This window comes from Bacillus rossius, chromosome 1 (genome assembly GCF_032445375.1).
Source record: "Bacillus rossius redtenbacheri isolate Brsri chromosome 1, Brsri_v3, whole genome shotgun sequence".
In the NCBI taxonomy this organism is placed as follows: Eukaryota; Metazoa; Arthropoda; class Insecta; order Phasmatodea; family Bacillidae; genus Bacillus; species Bacillus rossius.
Genome location: NC_086330.1, coordinates 71939420 through 71959806, shown reverse-complemented (window position 1 = coordinate 71959806; position 20387 = coordinate 71939420). Strand labels below are relative to the sequence as shown.

The 20387-nt window shown below is 35.4% G+C and overlaps 2 protein-coding genes across 2 annotated transcripts in view; one reads left to right on the top strand and one right to left on the bottom strand.

Annotated features, from left to right (window-relative positions):
* LOC134529689 (uncharacterized) overlaps positions 1–20387 on the top strand; it is a 117825-nt gene that overhangs the window by 42637 nt on the left and 54801 nt on the right. The window lies entirely within an intron of this gene.
* LOC134537575 (surfeit locus protein 4 homolog) overlaps positions 1–20387 on the bottom strand; it is a 55740-nt gene that overhangs the window by 31419 nt on the left and 3934 nt on the right. Inside the window, exon 3 of the mRNA XM_063378163.1 lies at positions 2614–2746. Coding sequence (XP_063234233.1) covers positions 2614–2746 — 133 coding nt within the window. The remainder of the gene's footprint in view (positions 1–2613; positions 2747–20387) is intronic.

Below are 20387 nucleotides of genomic sequence, written 5' to 3'. Positions count from 1 at the left end.
TTGAAATAAGTAATGCTATTTTCCATTTATCAGGGAAAACTTCAGTATTCAAACTGGTGTTAAAAATATGATGAAGAAGAGGTGCTAAAAAGTGGGAACACCCTTTTAGAATAAAATTGTGGATGCCATCTGGCCCTGTGGATTTTGAAGATTTTAAGTGCCTTGATACCCCAGTATAAGGCTTTCTGAGATAGAGACAGGTATAGAATCAGAGGACATGTCTGAGGTAGTCACAAGAGGTGTACAACTTTATGTCACTTTAACACTAGATAAATAGTGCACAAATACATTTGGTAGCCCAATAGGATCATTGAAAATATTACCTTGTACTTTTAGTGAATTTGTTCATAATAACCACCTTTCATTAATTTTATAAATTGGCAAAAATTTTTGGGTTATTCTGAATATTGTTGTTCATAGTTCTGGTCCAATGGATTTTATCACGTTTCATAGAGGATTTCACTAATCTGCGAAAATGAGAGAACTGTGAATATAAGTACAAGTTGTTATTTCTTTTGTGAATTTGTTCATAATAACCACCTTTCATTAATTTTATAAATTGGCAAAAAAATTTTTTTGGGTTATTCTGAATATTGTTGTTCATAGTTCTGGTCCAATGGATTTTATCACGTTTCATAGAGGATTTCACTAATCTGCGAAAATGAGAGAACTGTGAATATAAGTACAAGTTGTTATTTCTTTTGTACAGTAGGTAAAAGTTGTACTTTTAGTGAATTTGTTCATAATAACCACCTTTCATTAATTTTATAAATTGGCAAAAAATTTTTTTGGGTTATTCTGAATATTGTTGTTCATAGTTCTGGTCCAATGGATTTTATCACGTTTCATAGAGGATTTCACTAATCTGCGAAAATGAGAGAACTGTGAATATAAGTACAAGTTGTTATTTCTTTTGTACAGTAGGTAAAAGTATTCCTTCGATTTAAAAGGTTGAATTAATTATCTAAAAAACTATAGAGGATATGTAGCTGTCTTTTTTGAAGTTAATGGTACAAAGGTATTGATTTTATCAAGAATACAATTTGTTAATCGATTAACAAGATCATTAACACCTGAAGAATTGTAAAAATATGACCAGTCGTAATTTTTAATGCAGTTACAAAGACCCAGATAATTATGTACTGTCTTTATAATATCTGAACAAAGAAGAAGCACTGTTTTTATTTAAAACCAGATTATAAAAAATCTTTAATAAGCACGCTGACAGCTTGCATTACTGTACAAAGAGTTAAATTATATAGACAAAAGTCTAAAAGATTTTTAGATGGTTGGGTGTAATTATATTGGATTAAACCAAGGCTAGACAAAAAGTTGAATAGATGATTGGCTTTGGTTTTCACATCATTTAAAATACCACACTGTTAACACGCCACTATAATTTTATTACTGAACAATACATCTAACATAATATGAATAAAATAATAACTATACGTTAAATGAACAGAACTAAAATAACTGTAGAGAGAATGGTTTAGATATTTAAAAGACTAAATATACTTTTAATTTACTACAAAATATTAAGTCTTTAATTATTATTTAGCACTATATAGATATTATACATAACATTAATTTATTTCACACTATGCACTATGAGAATAGCAGATGCCACAATCATTATGGATGGCAGACAGGAGTGCTTTCTACCAGTTACTTCTCTAAATTTAAATATGTGGCACCCTTTAGTAATTAATTTTAAAAACAGTAGCTTCCAACAGCTTATAACATAAATACTTTATTTTAAACCTGCATTCTCAACTGACCCAATAACATAGTGGGTAACCTGTCTGCCTGGCAACTCCAACATGATCTACATCTCTCGGTTCGCACCAAACAAACTGCAATTGGATTTTTATAACAATATTAAAAATAAGACCACCATTCATTGCAGGGACTCCTACCTCCTATTGACATAACCGTAAAGTCAGCAGGAGACGACAAAATTCAAGGTGGAAGAATAGCACCAATGTATCACCCTCCTCTCCACGAGTTATTGAAACACCCACACAACCTGTTACTGGGCTATGTTTACCCCCACTTCTCCCTCACCATAGGTACATGCCAGTAATCTTCTGTTATGCACACAGGCTTGAGAAAATGAGAGCTCCAACATTAAAGTGTGCTAAGCTGAGTCAAGCTAAAGGGTTCTGACACAACACTTGACCCTCACTACAAAAGCAAAATGCCTCAGAAACCACGGTCACTCAGAGCTTGCATGCGTCACTGTGATAATGGAGTAGGTTTAATTGAACATTTTCAATATCCTTGCTTCAAATGCATTTCCAAGCATTGTGAAAGCTGCTTCAAAACAATGTTAAGACTCGGCTTCACCTGACACATTCAATAATTTTTTTTTGTTATTCCACAACTTAATAATTAATGATTTCGAAAATGGGAATAAAGAAGTAAAGTTGTATGCAATACCTGGCAGTGGGAACACAATAAAATGAACTTATAGTAAATGATGATGACAGAACTAATCATTAATATTTGCTTGACTCTTAGCAGGTAACACCAAAAAGTAGGCAGGCAGGCAACATGGAGGGTGGAGCAGAGCCTGAGCAGCACAAAGGGCCATCGAACATGACTACTTGCCTAGCGAGGGCACGCCGGCGAACAGGCTCCGCCCCTCCACCCGGCTCTCGGCCAGCACCAGCAGTAGCGCCCCGATGAGCGCCAGGTTCCGGAACAGGAACTGCAGGTCCCACAGGATGCTGTACGCGAACGTCTGGATGAACATCCACGAATACAAGTCAGATGCGCAGGGGAAGGCAGCACACATCACCACAGTCATCCATCACCTAATACAGTGAAAGTATTTAATCTGGCACAACTGGGACCACGGCCATGCGGGATTACCAAAAATCAATAAAGTTTAAATTGGAATACAAAGTGTAAAAAAGTAAAATGTAAACAACTAGTAAACAGGAATCAATGTAGTGAAAAATGAAAACCAACTGTATTTATAAACTCTGAAATAAATCTACATGCCGGCAGCACAGAAATGCCACCGACGGCCAAGGTCATCAGTCGGAATCAACCCAAACAAATCTGAACGTGAGTGGCTCGATTGGTGCTGGATTAAAGGATGAACCAATCCTTAAAGAGGCTGGATTAATGAATTATCTTTTACTGTAATAATGCAGCTTCTAGTGATGTTTCACATGGATCATCTACCCTTTCAACAACTAGCCAATACTAATGTCAAAAAAAAATAAAAATTACTTTCATCAGTTCACTCACTGAAATCAGATGACAAACAATTATTATGTATTAGACGTTATAGAAGCTACAATTGGTAGTTTATGTGGTGCTGCCTGCAGTAGAGTAGAAAAGATGGGTACCAACAGGAAACATTTCATCCTTCAGCCACGCATGATATCACTGTAGCGCCACCAGCCGACCGCACATCCATCACTCACAAGCTAAGAGAGACTTACAGAAGTAACAATCAATCTTTCATTCTTACAGTTACATTGAGTGCTTAAATTAGTTAAGCTGACACAAACATACTGTGTCAATGTGTTGCAAAACAGAATATTACAAACAAATAAACTTCAAAAAAAGTATGTTCTGTTGAACAATTCAGAAAGTTTTATTGTAGTTAAATTATTTAAGTTATTAATAATCAAATACAAATGCTTTATTGAACAGTCTTACTTGTGAAGAAAAAAACTACACACACATAAATTAAATAATATTATTCTGAATCATTCAGCATTATGAGTCATTTAAAATCAGCATAATTTTAATACACTTCTCACCTCACCCTGTTGGAATTTTAATAAAATATGGCTCAAAGGTATCCCCTATTGTATATTATAAATCAACTAGTTTAGAAAATATGATAAATTACATTTCCCAAAAAAATTGCAAAATTGCATGATCTCTGTATTTTTAAATAAAATTGCAGATGCACCCTAAAAAAAATTAGTTTAATTTTTTTTCAAAAGCAGTCTAAATTTAAATTTTTGATTTTTTAAAATGTAATACTCCAAAATGTCCAAAAGATTTTAAAAACACTCCTTAATATTATTAAATTAATAGTTTAAGTTTAAATGTGGAATCAAAATGGGTTTACATGGAAAGCTATATTCACAATCTAACTTACATGAGGTTTTGCTAGATTAGTATAATTATAGCAGAACATAAGGCATTCAATACCATTCATTTATTTAATCCTGTAATTATTATGCAGTCTTATTCTTAACTGACAACAATTTTTTAAGTGAAATTACCCCTGCAGATCTTGAAATAGTTGTAGCATTGCAGAACCCTGCCCTCCGAATTAAATAATTTTCTTTTAAACTTTTTTCTGTATAGGTAAATATAAATGAGTCAATGTTTTTAGAGTGGTGTGTATGTTATGAGACAGTATAATCAGACGTTTTGGCTATTAATATATGTTATTTTCGCTTGCTATGTGTTTTAAGAAGGTATTTTGTATTTTAACAGACGTTTTTAATCATTACTATTTTTTATGTAATTTTTCACAAATGAGCCGCTGTTCTAGATTGTTACCTGTTTAGGCCTACTGTTTCAGGTTATTATTTTAATTTGGTAAAGTAATTTGTATTATAATTGCTGTTTATAATGTGCATTAACGTGTTGGATGATTCTAGAACACGGTACTGTGTCTGGGCTTGTGTGATGGTTAGAAAGAGAGGCATGAGAGGCCTGTAAGTGTAAGTGAGAAAGGAACAGTGCTTCCCCGCCAACCGAGATAAAGACGGTAATTTCCCCCCTGCATGGGAACTGAGTGATAACTGCTCTCTCATGGTGTGGGAGAGAGAACGAGAATGGGAGTCCCCGATTTCGAGGTGAAATTGAAAAGAGACAGATTAGGGGAAGTCCAGAGTTCTGTATGTAAAAGATTTTTTCATGTGTTGTAACTTGTTCTGTGATTGGCTTGTATCTGTAGCGTGAATGAAGAGTGCGTGTGATTGGTCAGTGAGGTCAGGTGACTTCTCCTCCCTGCGTGGAGAAGAGAGTGGCCAGACTTCACCAGTCGTCTGTCGATCACTGCCAGGCGAGGCCGCGTTTCGGCGGCTCGCTGTTTTTCGCTAGGTTTTGGCTGTGTTCTAGGCCGCACATATTTCGGATAGTTTCCTTATTGAAGGACTTAATCGACGTTATTATTTTATTATTTAAATCTCATCAAGTGAACTGCGGGCAGTTTTCGACGGGCAGATATATGTGTGAAACGAGTGAATGAAACATTGGGTTCAATTTGTTTATGCATTCTAGTTGAAAAAATAAAACAACGAAAATAGACGCTTTAAATCTTTTTATTTTTGTAAGTAACGAACCGTTACAATTGGCGCCCGGCCGCGCGGCTTGAATTTGGACACGACCCTGAGATTAAGACGAACATTTCGGCAGCAGAGAGGAAAATATAAACATTCGTGAAACAGTTGGTGACTACGATAACCTCAAAGAACAACAAATTCTACGACAAATATTGAACAGTTCAGAAGAAAACGGCGACGTGTTTCCAGAACTTTCGGCGTAGCTGAGCGGCGAATGCGGCAAGAGACGGCGTGCTGTTTCAGCGAGTGAAGTGTTCCAGAGAACCGGCGGAAAGCGGTACTTCGCGGGACAGAGCGACCCAAGGCGTCGTGGGACTTCAGGCCTGTCTCATCGCGGGACATCGAGATCGTCGCATCGCGGGACTTCGAGATCGTCACTTCGCGGGACAACGTGGGATGAGTCGCCGATAATAGCAAGTGGAAAATTTAAGGGAAACTATGTTATTTATATTGGTTTTGAGAATTTATCTTGTATTTGTGTAAAATTGTGTAATTTGTGTATGTCAATATGGATAACACTAGTACCAACAGTAGCGAATCAGATTTTATAGGTTTTCAGGAAAATGTAGATGATTCTGAGCAGTCAAATCCAAATTTTGAGACAAGTTTAATTGAACAGGATTTTTCATGTCAACAGGAAGTAACTGAAAACATGGAACATTCTGCCGAAAGTAAACAGAGAACAGATCCAACTGTTCATAGCCCAGTTGAGGTTATGGGGGGGTCAGACCAAATTCTGCAACTACTATTATCAATACAACAGAAAACCGAACAAAACAGCCAAAAAATGGAACAGGGACAACAAGAAATGAAACAGGGGCAGCAGGAAATGGCAAATAAAATTGAACAGGTACAACAGGGACAGCAGGAATTAAAACAGGAAATTTCACAGATGAAGGATGAAATTCTGCAGGAGTTAGGAAATACAGAGGGTAAACTTGATGTACAAACTAATGTAGAAACTTGTGAAAGCGAAATAATATTGTCAGAAGAAAATGTAGAAGGTATTAGGTATGAGGTACATGAACATGTAAACATGGGGAATAAATGTGAAAAATTCCTAGATGGGGTAAACAAGGGAAATGTGGACAATGTGGTTGAAAAGGTTAGTAAATCCAAGGGAAATACACATGGAATCAGGATTATGTGTAAACAAATGAGAGAAGTAGAAATTGAAATGAAAATGTTTTCAGATAAACAGATAGATAAGATGATTTTTCTGAGGAGATAATCAGTGAATTGAGTTTCGCAGATTGCGGAGAAATGATAAAAGGGAGATTTTGTCAAAACGTAAGCAGTAATGTGCGAAAATGTGGGTTGTGTATGCCAAATAGTATACAAACTAAAAATTTTTCACTGATACATGTGGAACATGAAGTGGAAAAAACGGTGAAAAATGGTCAGAGGTTTTGGGTGTGGAAGCATGTGTACAGAACTATTGCTGAGATAGTAAACAGTTTTTTGTTCTGTTCAAAGGCAAAAGAAAGTAATAGTAAATGGACAGGGGTGATGCAACCTCTGGAAACAGTGTGTGTTGGCGTGTTTGGCCCACGGCCTAGATGGAGGGGTGGAGTCAAATCTAGTTTTGTCGTATTTGATGTGTTTTAGATTTGTTGCTTTTTTGCCTTTTTCATAATGTTTTTCATAATTTTTCTTATTTGACTTGTGTACTTTTTAATAATATGTTGTATTTTGTAGAGTTTTTATATTTTTTGATGAATGGTTATAGTATAATATAGAAATGCACAAATAAGATTTATGACAGAAATTTTTACCAGATTTTTAGAGAAGGAAGATAAATAAATATGTTAATATGAATATTTTCTGTTTGAAACAATAATGTTAATAATGGTATAAATTCCTTTTAAGTAGATAATTTCTAAATATTATGTGAAGAAATGCTTACATTGTGAGAATTGCATTGCACTTGGGTAATGAATGTTTGGTTTGTTAAATGTTGTGTCATGGGAAGATGTTAACTGAAATTTATTATTAGTTATGTTTTCGGAAAATGATAAAAGTTTGAAAAGGTTTAATATTTTAAATTAAAGTGCCATACATTTGTAATGATAAAGGTTTGTTTTGGATTGATGACAGGGTGACAACATCCTATATGAATGGTATGAAGTGTAATACTAAACGTTAATGCTAACCAGTCGTCGAGTTTTGAAGCTGCAGAAGCAGTTGTGTGTTCATGATGGCCAGAGTTCAGGTGAAATTTTTGTATTGTCCTAAATAAGCAGCAAATGTTTTTTCTTTGTGTAATGTGGTTTGTGAGGCAGCTGGGGGGCCAGGAGGTTAATTTTAAATATGTTTCCGGCATGGAGTCCGATGTTTTTTTTTTGCAAGGGTGCATCCCTTCTCTTTGGTCGCTCCCACCCCTCATCAATGTTAATATATGTGCTGCTGTTGCTGAAAGGGAGATATGGTTTGAAACCTGAGGAAAGACATTAGTTCATGTAATTTTGTTTTGAAGAATAGAAGCATACGACTATATCTTAAAGAAGTATTTGTCATGCCATGACTATAGAATTGTCAACTTGTTTTGTGGAAATTTAAGTACGGTATGTAAAGCATAAAACTTGATGTGTAATGACAAGTGCAGTGTATATTTGTGTATAGATTTGTATAATTTTTTGTTTTAAATTTAGTCAGTAGGTTAGCCGAGCTGACTAGCAGCTAAAAGGGTTTTAGTTGGGCGCCCCTTACCTTTCGGCTAGCTCGGGAGCTAGGAAGGAAGGAGTTAGGAATGATAGGGAAGTGGGATCTCTCGGTCTGTTGGACCTACATGTCGTTCTATAGGTTCGGCAACACACATTCCTCTGCCTGGAATGACAAATGGAAGCCCTGTTGAGATTTCTGGGCATGTTATGTCATGAGGGAGAAGATGGTACAGCTCCGCTAAGAGTTCCAAAAATATTACTGGATGGAGTAGTCTCTCCGCTGAGAGTTCCAAAAATATTACTGGATGGAGTAATCTTTCCGCTGAGATTTCCAAGCCCGTTCTCTTCATAGAATAAATGAGTCTGGTGATTTTGGTTCTGTGGAGTATTTCACCCCTAAACCATACCGTATAGTAAGACCCTGGGAACAGGATGGCCAAATGAAATGGAGGTTTGGTTGCGTCTTTTTGAAGACGGGTCAACAACCTGCCGTAAGAGGGAGATAGTGGATTCACTGTTGAGAGGGGAAGGAAGTTTAAAAATGTATTTGTCATTCTATTTGTCGTATTGTTTCTTCATATATATATTATTCATGAGATCTTCAGTATTTATTCTATTAGAAAAATCTTCATAATAATCATAATAATAAAATTAAAGGCATCAGCAGCAGAAAGGTCGAATCAGAAGCTTGGTCAGCAGTCTGAGTTGGCAATGTTGTTAAAGTTTATTGGTGCAAGTATGAGGGGTGGAGGAATTGATTGATTCATAAATGAAAGTGAGGGGGTCCTGGTAATAGAGGAGTTATCCGTCGTCGTGCAGTTGTCGTCTTGAGAAGGCGATTGTGGTTCATCGTCAATTTGGAGTTTATTGCAGCTAGTGTCGAGGTGCTCCACAGCTGAAGTAGGTTGTCGTCGAGTTTGTTTTTCGTCGTGGAGATGGTTTTTGTCGTCGAGATTGGTTTCAGGTGGTCAGAGGGACGTAATGCCTGCAGTTCTTGTTCCAGCTAGTGCAGCTGAGATAGTTATGTTTTCGAGATTTCAGTTTGTCGGAGTTGTTGCAGTTTGTGTAGAGGTGTCCACAGCTGTTCCAACCAGAGTTGAGATATGTGATAGGAAGATTCTTCGGAGACCAGGGAACACTGCTTGAAATTTGTGAAGAAATTAATTCTGGAACTACTTGTATTTTGTATTAATAAAACTAAGAGAACATTAGGGATGAGGATTGTTGACTGTACCAAAACTGAAATATCATTTTTAAATTTAACAGAAAATTTGTATTAATCTTTGTAATTTATAAAAATAATTGTTTATGAATTTCTTTTATAAACAAGAGTGTAATGACAGGATGCATTGGAGTTTAAGGATGTTTTTGTATTTGTTTGCACTGATTAGTTTTTCACTTTTGTAACTTTTCAATTAAATATAGTGTCAATTTAATTGAAAAGTTGGGGGGGTTATGTACCATTGCAGAACCCTGCCCTCCGAATTAAATAATTTTCTTTTAAACTTTTTTCTGTATAGGTAAATATAAATGAGTCAATGTTTTTAGAGTGGTGTGTATGTTATGAGACAGTATAATCAGACGTTTTGGCTATTAATATATGTTATTTTCGCTTGCTATGTGTTTTAAGAAGGTATTTTGTATTTTAACAGACGTTTTTAATCATTACTATTTTTTATGTAATTTTTCACAAATGAGCCGCTGTTCTAGATTGTTACCTGTTTAGGCCTACTGTTTCAGGTTATTATTTTAATTTGGTAAAGTAATTTGTATTATAATTGCTGTTTATAATGTGCATTAACGTGTTGGATGATTCTAGAACACGGTACTGTGTCTGGGCTTGTGTGATGGTTAGAAAGAGAGGCATGAGAGGCCTGTAAGTGTAAGTGAGAAAGGAACAGTGCTTCCCCGCCAACCGAGATAAAGACGGTAATTTCCCCCCTGCATGGGAACTGAGTGATAACTACTCTCTCATGGTGTGGGAGAGAGAACGAGAATGGGAGTCCCCGATTTCGAGGTGAAATTGAAAAGAGACAGATTAGGGGAAGTCCAGAGTTCTGTATGTAAAAGATTTTTTCATGTGTTGTAACTTGTTCTGTGATTGGCTTGTATCTGTAGCGTGAATGAAGAGTGCGTGTGATTGGTCAGTGAGGTCAGGTGACTTCTCCTCCCTGCGTGGAGAAGAGAGTGGCCAGACTTCACCAGTCGTCTGTCGATCACTGCCAGGCGAGGCCGCGTTTCGGCGGCTCGCTGTTTTTCGCTAGGTTTTGGCTGTGTTCTAGGCCGCACATATTTCGGATAGTTTCCTTATTGAAGGACTTAATCGACGTTATTATTTTATTATTTAAATCTCATCAAGTGAACTGCGGGCAGTTTTCGACGGGCAGATATATGTGTGAAACGAGTGAATGAAACATTGGGTTCAATTTGTTTATGCATTCTAGTTGAAAAAATAAAACAACGAAAATAGACGCTTTAAATCTTTTTATTTTTGTAAGTAACGAACCGTTACATAGTCTTTAAAAACTTCACTAGTAAGGTTTTCAGAGAGATTGTACACACTACACAAGACATTAGTTACAAGAAGCCATAGTATATCTGGTCTTCTAGTGTAGAAGAAGAATGTTGATGGACCAGCTGGATGTAGAAGAAAAACCTTAACTTAACCTACTCTCTTCTTTCGCCAGAACACATGCTCGTCACCAGTTGTTTTCATAGATTATGGCTATGTAACAAATAATTTCTGTTATTTGCAGTGTTGTTACTGATTCAATAGTTGACTCATTTCATTCTGAAAAAGGTCATTACTTTTATTTTTTTTATGTACTCAATGGGAATAAAAGAATGAAGTTCCTGAGTACCTTGTGTTGTTTGGGATTTGTTTAGGTGATTTTCCAAAAAGTATGTTTCTACATAATCTTCTTCTTGACATAAAAAAAAAAAAATTTCCAACAAAAATGTTCTGAACTGCCCACTCATACAGGTGAAATTATATCTAAATTTGATTCTCATAAAGGCATTGCAAACTCGTTCAGGCAGGTAATTTTTTCATTGTTTCGCTAATACCCTACACGGCCCGCGGGCTGTTGCGAAAAGATGACATAAAAGCATCAATATTAAAATCATTTTTTTGGAAACACAGATTTGTACTATTTTTCCTGTTTTCCTATTGGGTTGTGGATCCATAAGAGAAATAGTGAATCTTTTTGACGTCATCAAACTTACTTTCCATGATGTTTATAAGATTTTTTCGAAGCAGTACAGTGCACTGAGAAATTACAACCAAATTTACACGTTCAGTCTTTTCTCTTTTGTAGTAGATGACAAAAGGGTGGACATAGGCTAATGATAGCACTAGGCTTTATCTTGATGAAGAAAACTGTAATTCTTAACAAAATCACAACTGGTGAGATCTTCCGGCAACAAAGTCATGCTAACCTAAACAGAGAGGTTTTCACAAAACAAATCAATTAAATCTGAAGTTGATTTTTCTAATGTCTCCAAGTTACATCTATAAAATGATATTGGTGGAGAGTTACTTTTTCAACTAACAAGGGAAAATCAGCTACTCGTCATAACTGATTTTGCCAGGATTCAAGGAACATGTAGTGCTTGTCTAGAAATAAAAGTGAGGTCCAGATGGCCAAGCGTTCCGGAAATAAAATTTTTGTCACAAATATGTTTATACCCAAGTCTTTTATGTTGGCGTAATTTCCAATCAGTGGTTAGTGCAGCAGAAAGTGTTTGGATTCTAAATGTGAGAGTCAGGGGTTCGAGTCCCCATGCGGAAACCTTTTTATATTTGGCTTCTTTTTGTTTTTACTAGACTTACGCCACAAATGAATTGAAATAATGCATAATGTTTATGTTTATATTTTCACCAAAGGCATAGGGAATCATTATTTTAAAAGGTGCATAATCATGGAATATTTGGGATTGTGAATTAACTTTTCAAGAAGGAATTGTAATTTTAGCGTACACAAGGACTTCATATTAAGATGATTTAATTTGACCTTCAAGCAGCCCTTTGCAGTTGTATACAAACAATAGATCCCGGTGTAGGTAGAAAAAAAATGTATGTACGACTGATTATCATTGGGGACAATGCTAGCTAGGTAGCTCATTTGCTTGCTAGCTCTTGACCAAGTAACGTGAATATTGCCAGAATACTTGTGAGAAGATTAATAGGAAATTGTGAAAAAGACAGAGTCAATTGAAAATATAATAGTAAAAGTAAAAACATTGATGTGCCTGGAACATCAGTAGTAACATGGTGATAGCCTTCACAGCGAAGCATTAAAGGAACAATTGAAAACGGCGCTAGATTACATTTTACAACTTTTGGCTAATGAAGATCTGATCACCTCAGAAAGTTCCACAGTAATAACCAAAGAACACATTCAAACTGCAAGTAAAATACACAAGAAAGTAGTGGAAATTTTATCAGTGTATACTTTTGTATGCAATGATTTGATTTGATTTGGTTCGACAAAGTCAATGAAGGAGGCGAATATGAAGAAGTATCACATCAGATAGAAAAAAAATGAAGATCCAGATTTTGTTCCACTATTACAAAATAATGGAGGTTAATCTTGCAAAAGCACATCCAAAGAAAAATTTGAAGTCTGCAAACAAAAGGAGCATCTCTAAGCCTATGCGAGATTTGAAAATTTGGGAAGAATACAATAGAAAGGGTGGAATCCGGAAGGATAACAAAATTTATACCTGGACTATGATCGCTTTGTAGAAGCGCGGATTTGATAGCCAACAATTCACGGCACCAAACTTGCTGCTGTGAGTCAATTTCCAAATTTATAATTCAAAGCTTTGGAAACATGGGACAAAGAGTTTAAACGAAGGCATAAGTTTCATCCGAGAAAAGTTACGAAATTGTACCAGAAAGAGTCTGCCACTACTGAGGAAATCCTTGTCAAAGCTGAGTCAAGGCTTGTCAAGGCTTTGTCAAGGCTGAGTCAAGGCTTGGGCTCTTCTCCCCAATTACGACACTGATTTTGCTATCAACACCGATCTAACAGGTAAATCAAGAATTCTCATTTGTCAAAGTCAATCAAAATAGTTTTTTTTAATGTCAAGTATAATGTATATTTTATTTCCACGTTACCAGTAACAGTCAACATTTAACTGAACCCCTGGGTCAAAAGTAGTTTTGTGAAACGAAAGGATATGAACAAAGTAACCCACACGTATACAGCGCAATATTGCCAACAGTCTATGTATGCCTACAAGAGAGTACTGGCTCTTTTGGACCGTAAGGTATCTGATGAGTACGCGCAAAATATAGAAATGTTTGTCATTACTTCTTCAAAGTCTGGTAAACTTACAACAGCCTAGTACTAACCTGACATGAACATCAAAATGTTCATGCTGAGCGACCTTTTTTAACTTTCATCAACCCCCATCACAATTTTTTATGACTTTTTAACATACTCTCGGAGCTCTTTTTCCAAAAATGGAGCTAAGCTATGGTTGACCAGATAACTCATTTTGGGAGCAACCTAAATATCAGGAAACATAATTTTCATAACCACTACACCTTCTACTGCTTTTAGGATTAATGAATGACTAACAATTGTGTGAAGGACCCACAAAATTTCTGCTCTTGTAACCTGTTCCACTACGAGGTATTTCTGAGGAACATAACCAGTTGGTATTTGGCTAACTAAAGTTGAAGTAATGGTGCTGACTTTATCAGAAGTAAATGCTGAGCTGCAAACAGATGACACCTTAGAAACATAAAGGTCATCTTGCATAAACTGTGCTGAAAGTCTTGAAACATAGAATATCATACCATTCACAGAGTATGAAAGCATTGTTTCCAGGACCAAGGATTTTAGGACTGTATGACTACCGTATTCATCCACAGTATTGTTATCTATGATTTCAGTTTTACGTTGTCCAATAATAACAAAATCATATATTTATTTCCTAACATATTTTAGCATTTACAGTTTTAATTATACTGAATATGAGTGGGATGGCCTACAAACAAACTATCTTACCAGTAAAGACACAACACCCATACCCGAGGTACACTGCCAGTATGTAACCGGCTAATTAAACAGCATGAGTGATTATTTAAGGTATGTAAGTTTTTTTACAGCTATTTAAAATACAGTGACACTGAAAAGATAAAAAAAAGTTGCTTCAAAATCGCAGCTACCTTATGCTTAATAGCAAAGCTGTGTACAACAGAAAAGGTTTCTTAATCAGCATTAATGGAAAGTCAAAAAATATTATACTCAGTAGAATAACATTTATCTGAACATTCAAACATCCAAAATATTTTTGAAACAAATTAAATTACAATATTTTTTCCAGAATTTATTCGGATGCTGTATACATTTTTACACAGTTAACACAAAAACTGCTAAGCGAGAAAGGAGAGAGTGTGTGACTAGGTTAGCCATTAGCTGCTGCCGGGAAAAGGAGGGAAAGAAGTGGCCGGGACTCTGGTGACAGCTAGAGGGAAATCTAAAAATAAACCAACCAGAGTATGTGTGTACGCGTTTCGTAAGCATGTGTGACCACATCTCGAGCAATGTTGATGGTTCTCTCTCTCTCTCTCCCCCCCCCCCCCCCTCCTTTTTCCAACCCAAGTTTTAATGTCCGAGAACTGGCAAGACATACAATCTAAGTGTCCATCTTGACAAGTTTTATGATGAATGAGGGCACATATTCTATATACCTCTCACTTTGAACTGTGCCCCAAAAAAAATTGTCCTTTGAGTGCAAATTCCCATGCTATTAACAGCAACATTTCATGCAACTAACGTTTTGCAACTGGTGCACGTATTGTATCAATTCATTTTAGATTTGTAAAAACTTACTGGTTTTAGTCCGATATTGCCTGAGCTTCCCCTCCTTCATAAAATTCCTTCATAATATCCTTTGCCTTGTAAAACTATTTCGGAGATAGGAAAGATTACCAAGAGGGGGGGAGACAGGAGTGGTTGACTGCTGCCCCTTCTTCCCTAGTGATAAGGTTGGATAGGCTGAAGACATGAACTTTACCATTAAAATGTTAACAAATGAGATCTATATTTACTAAATAGGTGTGTGTATGGGTTGAAGAAAAAAGAAAACTCCTGGCAGTAACCTATCTATGTCATGGCATGACAGCCATTACATGCTCCAGTATTTCCTTTCAGAAACAGTATCAGCTACACGTGGAGAATGGCAGAAACCCTTCCCTTCTTCCATCCACTCTACTTACCTTCGCTCCTTGACCATGCATGGTGAATGTTACAACGGTTATCTTGGCTGCATCAAACTATTTCATGCGCGATTAAAACAAATGTTGCAGATACAAACAAATTCATAGATACCTTTTCAACAGGTAATTCAATTTGCTACGACTTTTATTCTATGCAATATTCTCACTAGTGCAGCGTCTTTAAGAAAGTGTGTACAATAAAGACATTTCAGGAATATAACTTTGACTTCAAATTTTCTATATTCTGTTATGTATTACGAGTACTCATAGTTACTAGGATTAATCCTGTCAATGTCAGCAATCATCGACAGCATGCTGAAACTTAGTTAAAGTTACTTTCTAACCTCAACATCACCATATTGTTTCACCCAAAACATTGCAAAAATGGTGCTTAATGAAGTCTGATGATGGTTAGTTAGTATGAATTAGAATCTCTGTCATTAAAAAGTTACTTTCATAAAAAATGTAATACTTTTTTTCCACAAAGCAGACACTAAACTTCAGCCAATGATTAGTTCATATAACAATTATGAGACAATGAGCTAAAGGGGAAAAAAAAAACCAGCTTCACAGTTACCCTGTAATCATGCAGACATAGCCACCCCTGGAGGTTACACTGGTTCTGAATACTGACACTATTAAGGTATAGCCTAATGATCATAAACAAGTTGTAACATATTCTATTACCCGGAATTTTCTGTTAAGAGCCTAGGATAAATCCCATAGAGTACGGATAAAATATACTCTACTGTACCTGTGCTGAAATGACGTTTCACAATATACGTTACTAAACCAGCTATGTTTACTTTTTTTAACGAGGCGTATCTGACCTTGACAGTGCCAGAGGGGCAGTCTGCTGCTTCTGTTGGTGACTAACTCTAAATTATTAAGTCTCACATTATACTTGCAAGTTTCTTGCTTGGTTATTTGTGTTACTTGGATTAGGCGTGGCTTTTATATGCTCCCCTACCCATTGTATCAATTTTGAAACTTTTATGGCATTTCTTGCATTTCGGACTGATTCTGTCTTTCACATCCTCTGTAGCCAACGGAATAGTGGCAGAAATAGCCTACCTAGTAGACACAGTCCTAATCGCTTTCTAACAAACTATAAAAGTGTAGGACTGCTACTGAATAGAGCAAGTGAGAACAAAAACGTGCGAGAGTGTGGTTAATATTACCTTTTCCCAACCTTCCCAAGTAGTGACGTACTGAGTCTATGAGAAGAGAAAATCGTCACACATCTGGGAACACTCCAGTCGCTGCCCACTGTATAGGTTGAATGCCAGATTATTTTCGGATGCTGCGATGGATGGCTAATATAAAAATTGTGCAAATTTCACACACAGCATTTTCCCATGAAAGAAGTAAAATTTCAGACAGTTTACCGGTTTTTTCTGGACCCTTTCAAATTTCTGACATTTTCCCAAATTTTCCCATTTTCTCTGTTTGGTGACCTCCCTGATTTTAGCCCGCTTCTTCCACAAAATATATGGGTGGTAATTACATAAGCACTCCCATCTTGATTTTAAAACTCATCAATTTTGTTACACATTTTATAAAAACACTATTATCACTAATTGTTTTGAATTACCTATCTATTGAAGTGTTATCAAGTGAAACACAATTGATGCATTTATAATACATTCAAAGTGAAACCTGATAAATTTTTAGAATAATGAATTGACAAATTCAATTATATTCTAAATGTTAGTACGTAGTTTCAAGTTTTGCAGTTGGTTATCTATTCTGTGCTGATCAGTGTGTTAGTTAGAAGACTTGCATTTCATAAAGTTCTAAAGACCCGGACACAATCAACATTGTATTAACACATGGATAATTATAGCACTTGTAGCATTGCAGGGCAGTGCCTTCCCCAATTTTTCTTGAAGTTTTTATAAATAATATGTTTTAACAGTAATAAAGTATGTAAGTTGTTTAAATAATTTTCAGGCATCATAACCTAACTGAGGTACATTTGATAAATCATTGAAACTTACAATGAATCTTTTCAAATAACTTTTATGATAATATTTTACAGTTTATAATTGTTTTCCATGTTAATATTTATGTTAGCTTATGTTTTATTAATGTAATCTCTCAATTAATTACCGTTTCTAATATTTGTGTATTGTTTAAGCCTATTTGCTTTTTTATGAAACAGCCATGTAACTGTAAATTTACTGAATTCTACCTAAATAATTACGTTTTTATGTGTTTTAAAATGGTTTTTAAGATTTAAATATTTTGTTTATATGCGCAAATCCACTGTAACGTATTTTTCTTTTGTAATTTTGTCCATGGGATGATGAAATCATGTGAGCCAGTTGCGTGACAGTTAGAGTGAGAAAGAAAGGCGTGCGTCGACACAGTGACGCCGAGGTGATAAAACAATGATGCATCCGGTGTAAGACGGAGACAGAGCAACTAGCGTGAGAAAATATTCTGGGAGTCCCGGATTTTGAGGTGGATTTGAAAAGAGACAGATCAAGGGAAGCCCCGGGTTATGTGTGTACAGGGTTTTTTCATGTATTGTAATTTGTTCGGTGATTGGCTGGTGTTGGAGGGAGTGTTTGATACTGTGCTGTGATTGATCGAAAGTTACGTCATGGTGCAATCCTTGGTCTCTCCTGAGACCAGTGTGTCATTTTGGTTTTACAGTCATCTACGGAACAGCGACCGAGTAGGTGGCTCAAAACATTATGAAGATTTAAAGAATCAATTTCGCTGCTATGGTCCGGGCGTCACCGGTTTATAATCAACCTTATTTTCGTTATTTTGGACATAAATTAAAATTTAGTGACTACAGTCGTCGGTTATCGCCCAAAACATGACTTAGTAAAATTCATCATTGTTTCCGAGGACATTGTCCTTCGGCATTGTACTGAAAAGTTGAATGCAACTGCGGGACTTAACTTCGAACTGTTTTTAATATTCAATTTTCGGCCATTCAGCACGTGATTCAAATTAATGAAGCTTATTTGTTGTGAGAAAGGAAAATACTGTTTCAACTTGTAAATGTTGTAGTCGCAAGATGGCGGCAAATGTCTCATGAATTCTTAAGGTATAAGTAAATAAACAGTAAAAAACATTTTGTGTACGAGAGACATAATTGAAATTCAAAAATCGCCCATAACTAATATTCTGAGGGAAACATAACCTCACTTTTTCAGCATCCGAATATGCAAATGTATCCTGTGAGTTACCCTTCAAAGACCAAAACGTGAAATAGGTATCTGAGCTAGTCCGAAGGTCTTTGGAGTGTAACACTCTTAGCACTTACTCAACACAAAACTGTAATTGTTTATAGTAGGGGTCAAATATAAAAAAAAGTAAACACCAGAAAATGGATTTATTGAGCTCCTTTTTTTATTTTTGATCATTCTGTGGACTTGCATTCCAATATTTCAAGTCATTCACATTAATTATTTTTTTAATGTGCAAAAGGTTGTCAGGTAATATCATGTGATGGGTTTTTTAGATTAAGTTAACTAAATTAAACAATTTTGATAGTTTTTTTTTTTAAATGTTGCTGACCTACATAACCAACTTTTCACTTACAAACAATCACCAACATGTGTGTAAAACATAACCTAGCAAAAAGATGTCATGATTACCGATAGTACCAGATACAACTACCTATGATTACTCACTTAAGTAGAACTTCCAGGGAACGTCCTGAACAACCCCGATCCGCAGCTCCTAACATAGTCGCACAAGCGGAATCCACTCAAATGACCGTTCTACATACAATGATAGTCACACAAGAAAAAATATTTAAATATTTTTAATGAAGCTTCAAACAGCGTACCAAACTGCAAAGAAACAATTTTGTCCAAAAAAATACTACTTTGCTAGTACCAGAATTAAAATTTACATTAAAAAAAATCATAAAGCCTACAATTAATTAAAACTATATATATAATATTTTTAATATCTAAAAAAAATCAACGAAAGGTCTGTTATCACGGATACAAGTTTACCCTAGATCCTGATGGCATGATCATATATAATTGATCCTGCGGTACATGATGCTTGCTGTTTTAATTTAGTACATCAAAAGATCTTGGACATAAAAATATTACAATAAAAATAAACTAGGAAGTAAAAAAAAATCATTTTTGGATTTTTATTTGATCTAATGGGATCATAATTCATTGTTACATCACAATTTTTGATGTATCCAGGATCTTTCAATGTACAGAATTAAAACAGCAAACATCATTTACCTCAGGATCAATGTAGGCCTATTCAGGATCATGCCATTAGGATCAAGGGACTGGCTTGGATATGCAATATGGAACTTTTACCATGACGTTAAAGTCATCAATCTTTCATTATTAGGCAACAAATAAACAAATATAAACAACTTATTAGATATGTGTATTATTGCTGTAAAATTAATAATTATTTTTCCAAAAGTTGGCACAATTGCTCTGAATGCATGAATTACTGTGTTAAGTGTGGAACATATCATAACTTCTGAAGAATAAACCTGTCTAAAGTTATAATTTAAAAATTATTGGTTCCAATGATACAATAATTGTTAAAAAAAAAAAAAATTCAGAAACTCAATAAATCAATTTTTGGGTGTAAACCTTTCTTTAAAGGGGGGTGCTTCCACAGAAAACATTTAACCACAAAACAAGCACAGCAACTTGGCTGTATTTGGCACAATCTAGTTAACACACTTTTTTTAATGTATTAAACAAATTTCTCAAATTAACAATGAAGTAGAATGTTAAAAACTTATATAAGGTCAAAATTATATTACAGTTTTATAAATAACATAGTATTGACCAAGATTTAAACTGAGAGTGAAGGGAACTTAATACTAATAAAAGACTTCTATAAATACTTATCACAATGTATGATTGTAGCTTGTCAGATTTAATGACGTGAATTTTAACTGTTATGTATAACAGTATATTGTGTAAGTGAAATATGTATGTTGATTGTATCTGGGCTTTATGAGTATGTCTTGTTTAGGATCATTATTTTATATTCAGAGGTGCCCACCCCCCCCCAAACACTATGACTCACCCCCCCTAACCTAATGATGCCCCCCCCCCCCCCCCCCACCCGCAAAATTTTTTGAGCCATTTTCTCAATGATTTTATAAAATTATACTTTTTTAGTATTATCTTTTGTCACATTTTGCAT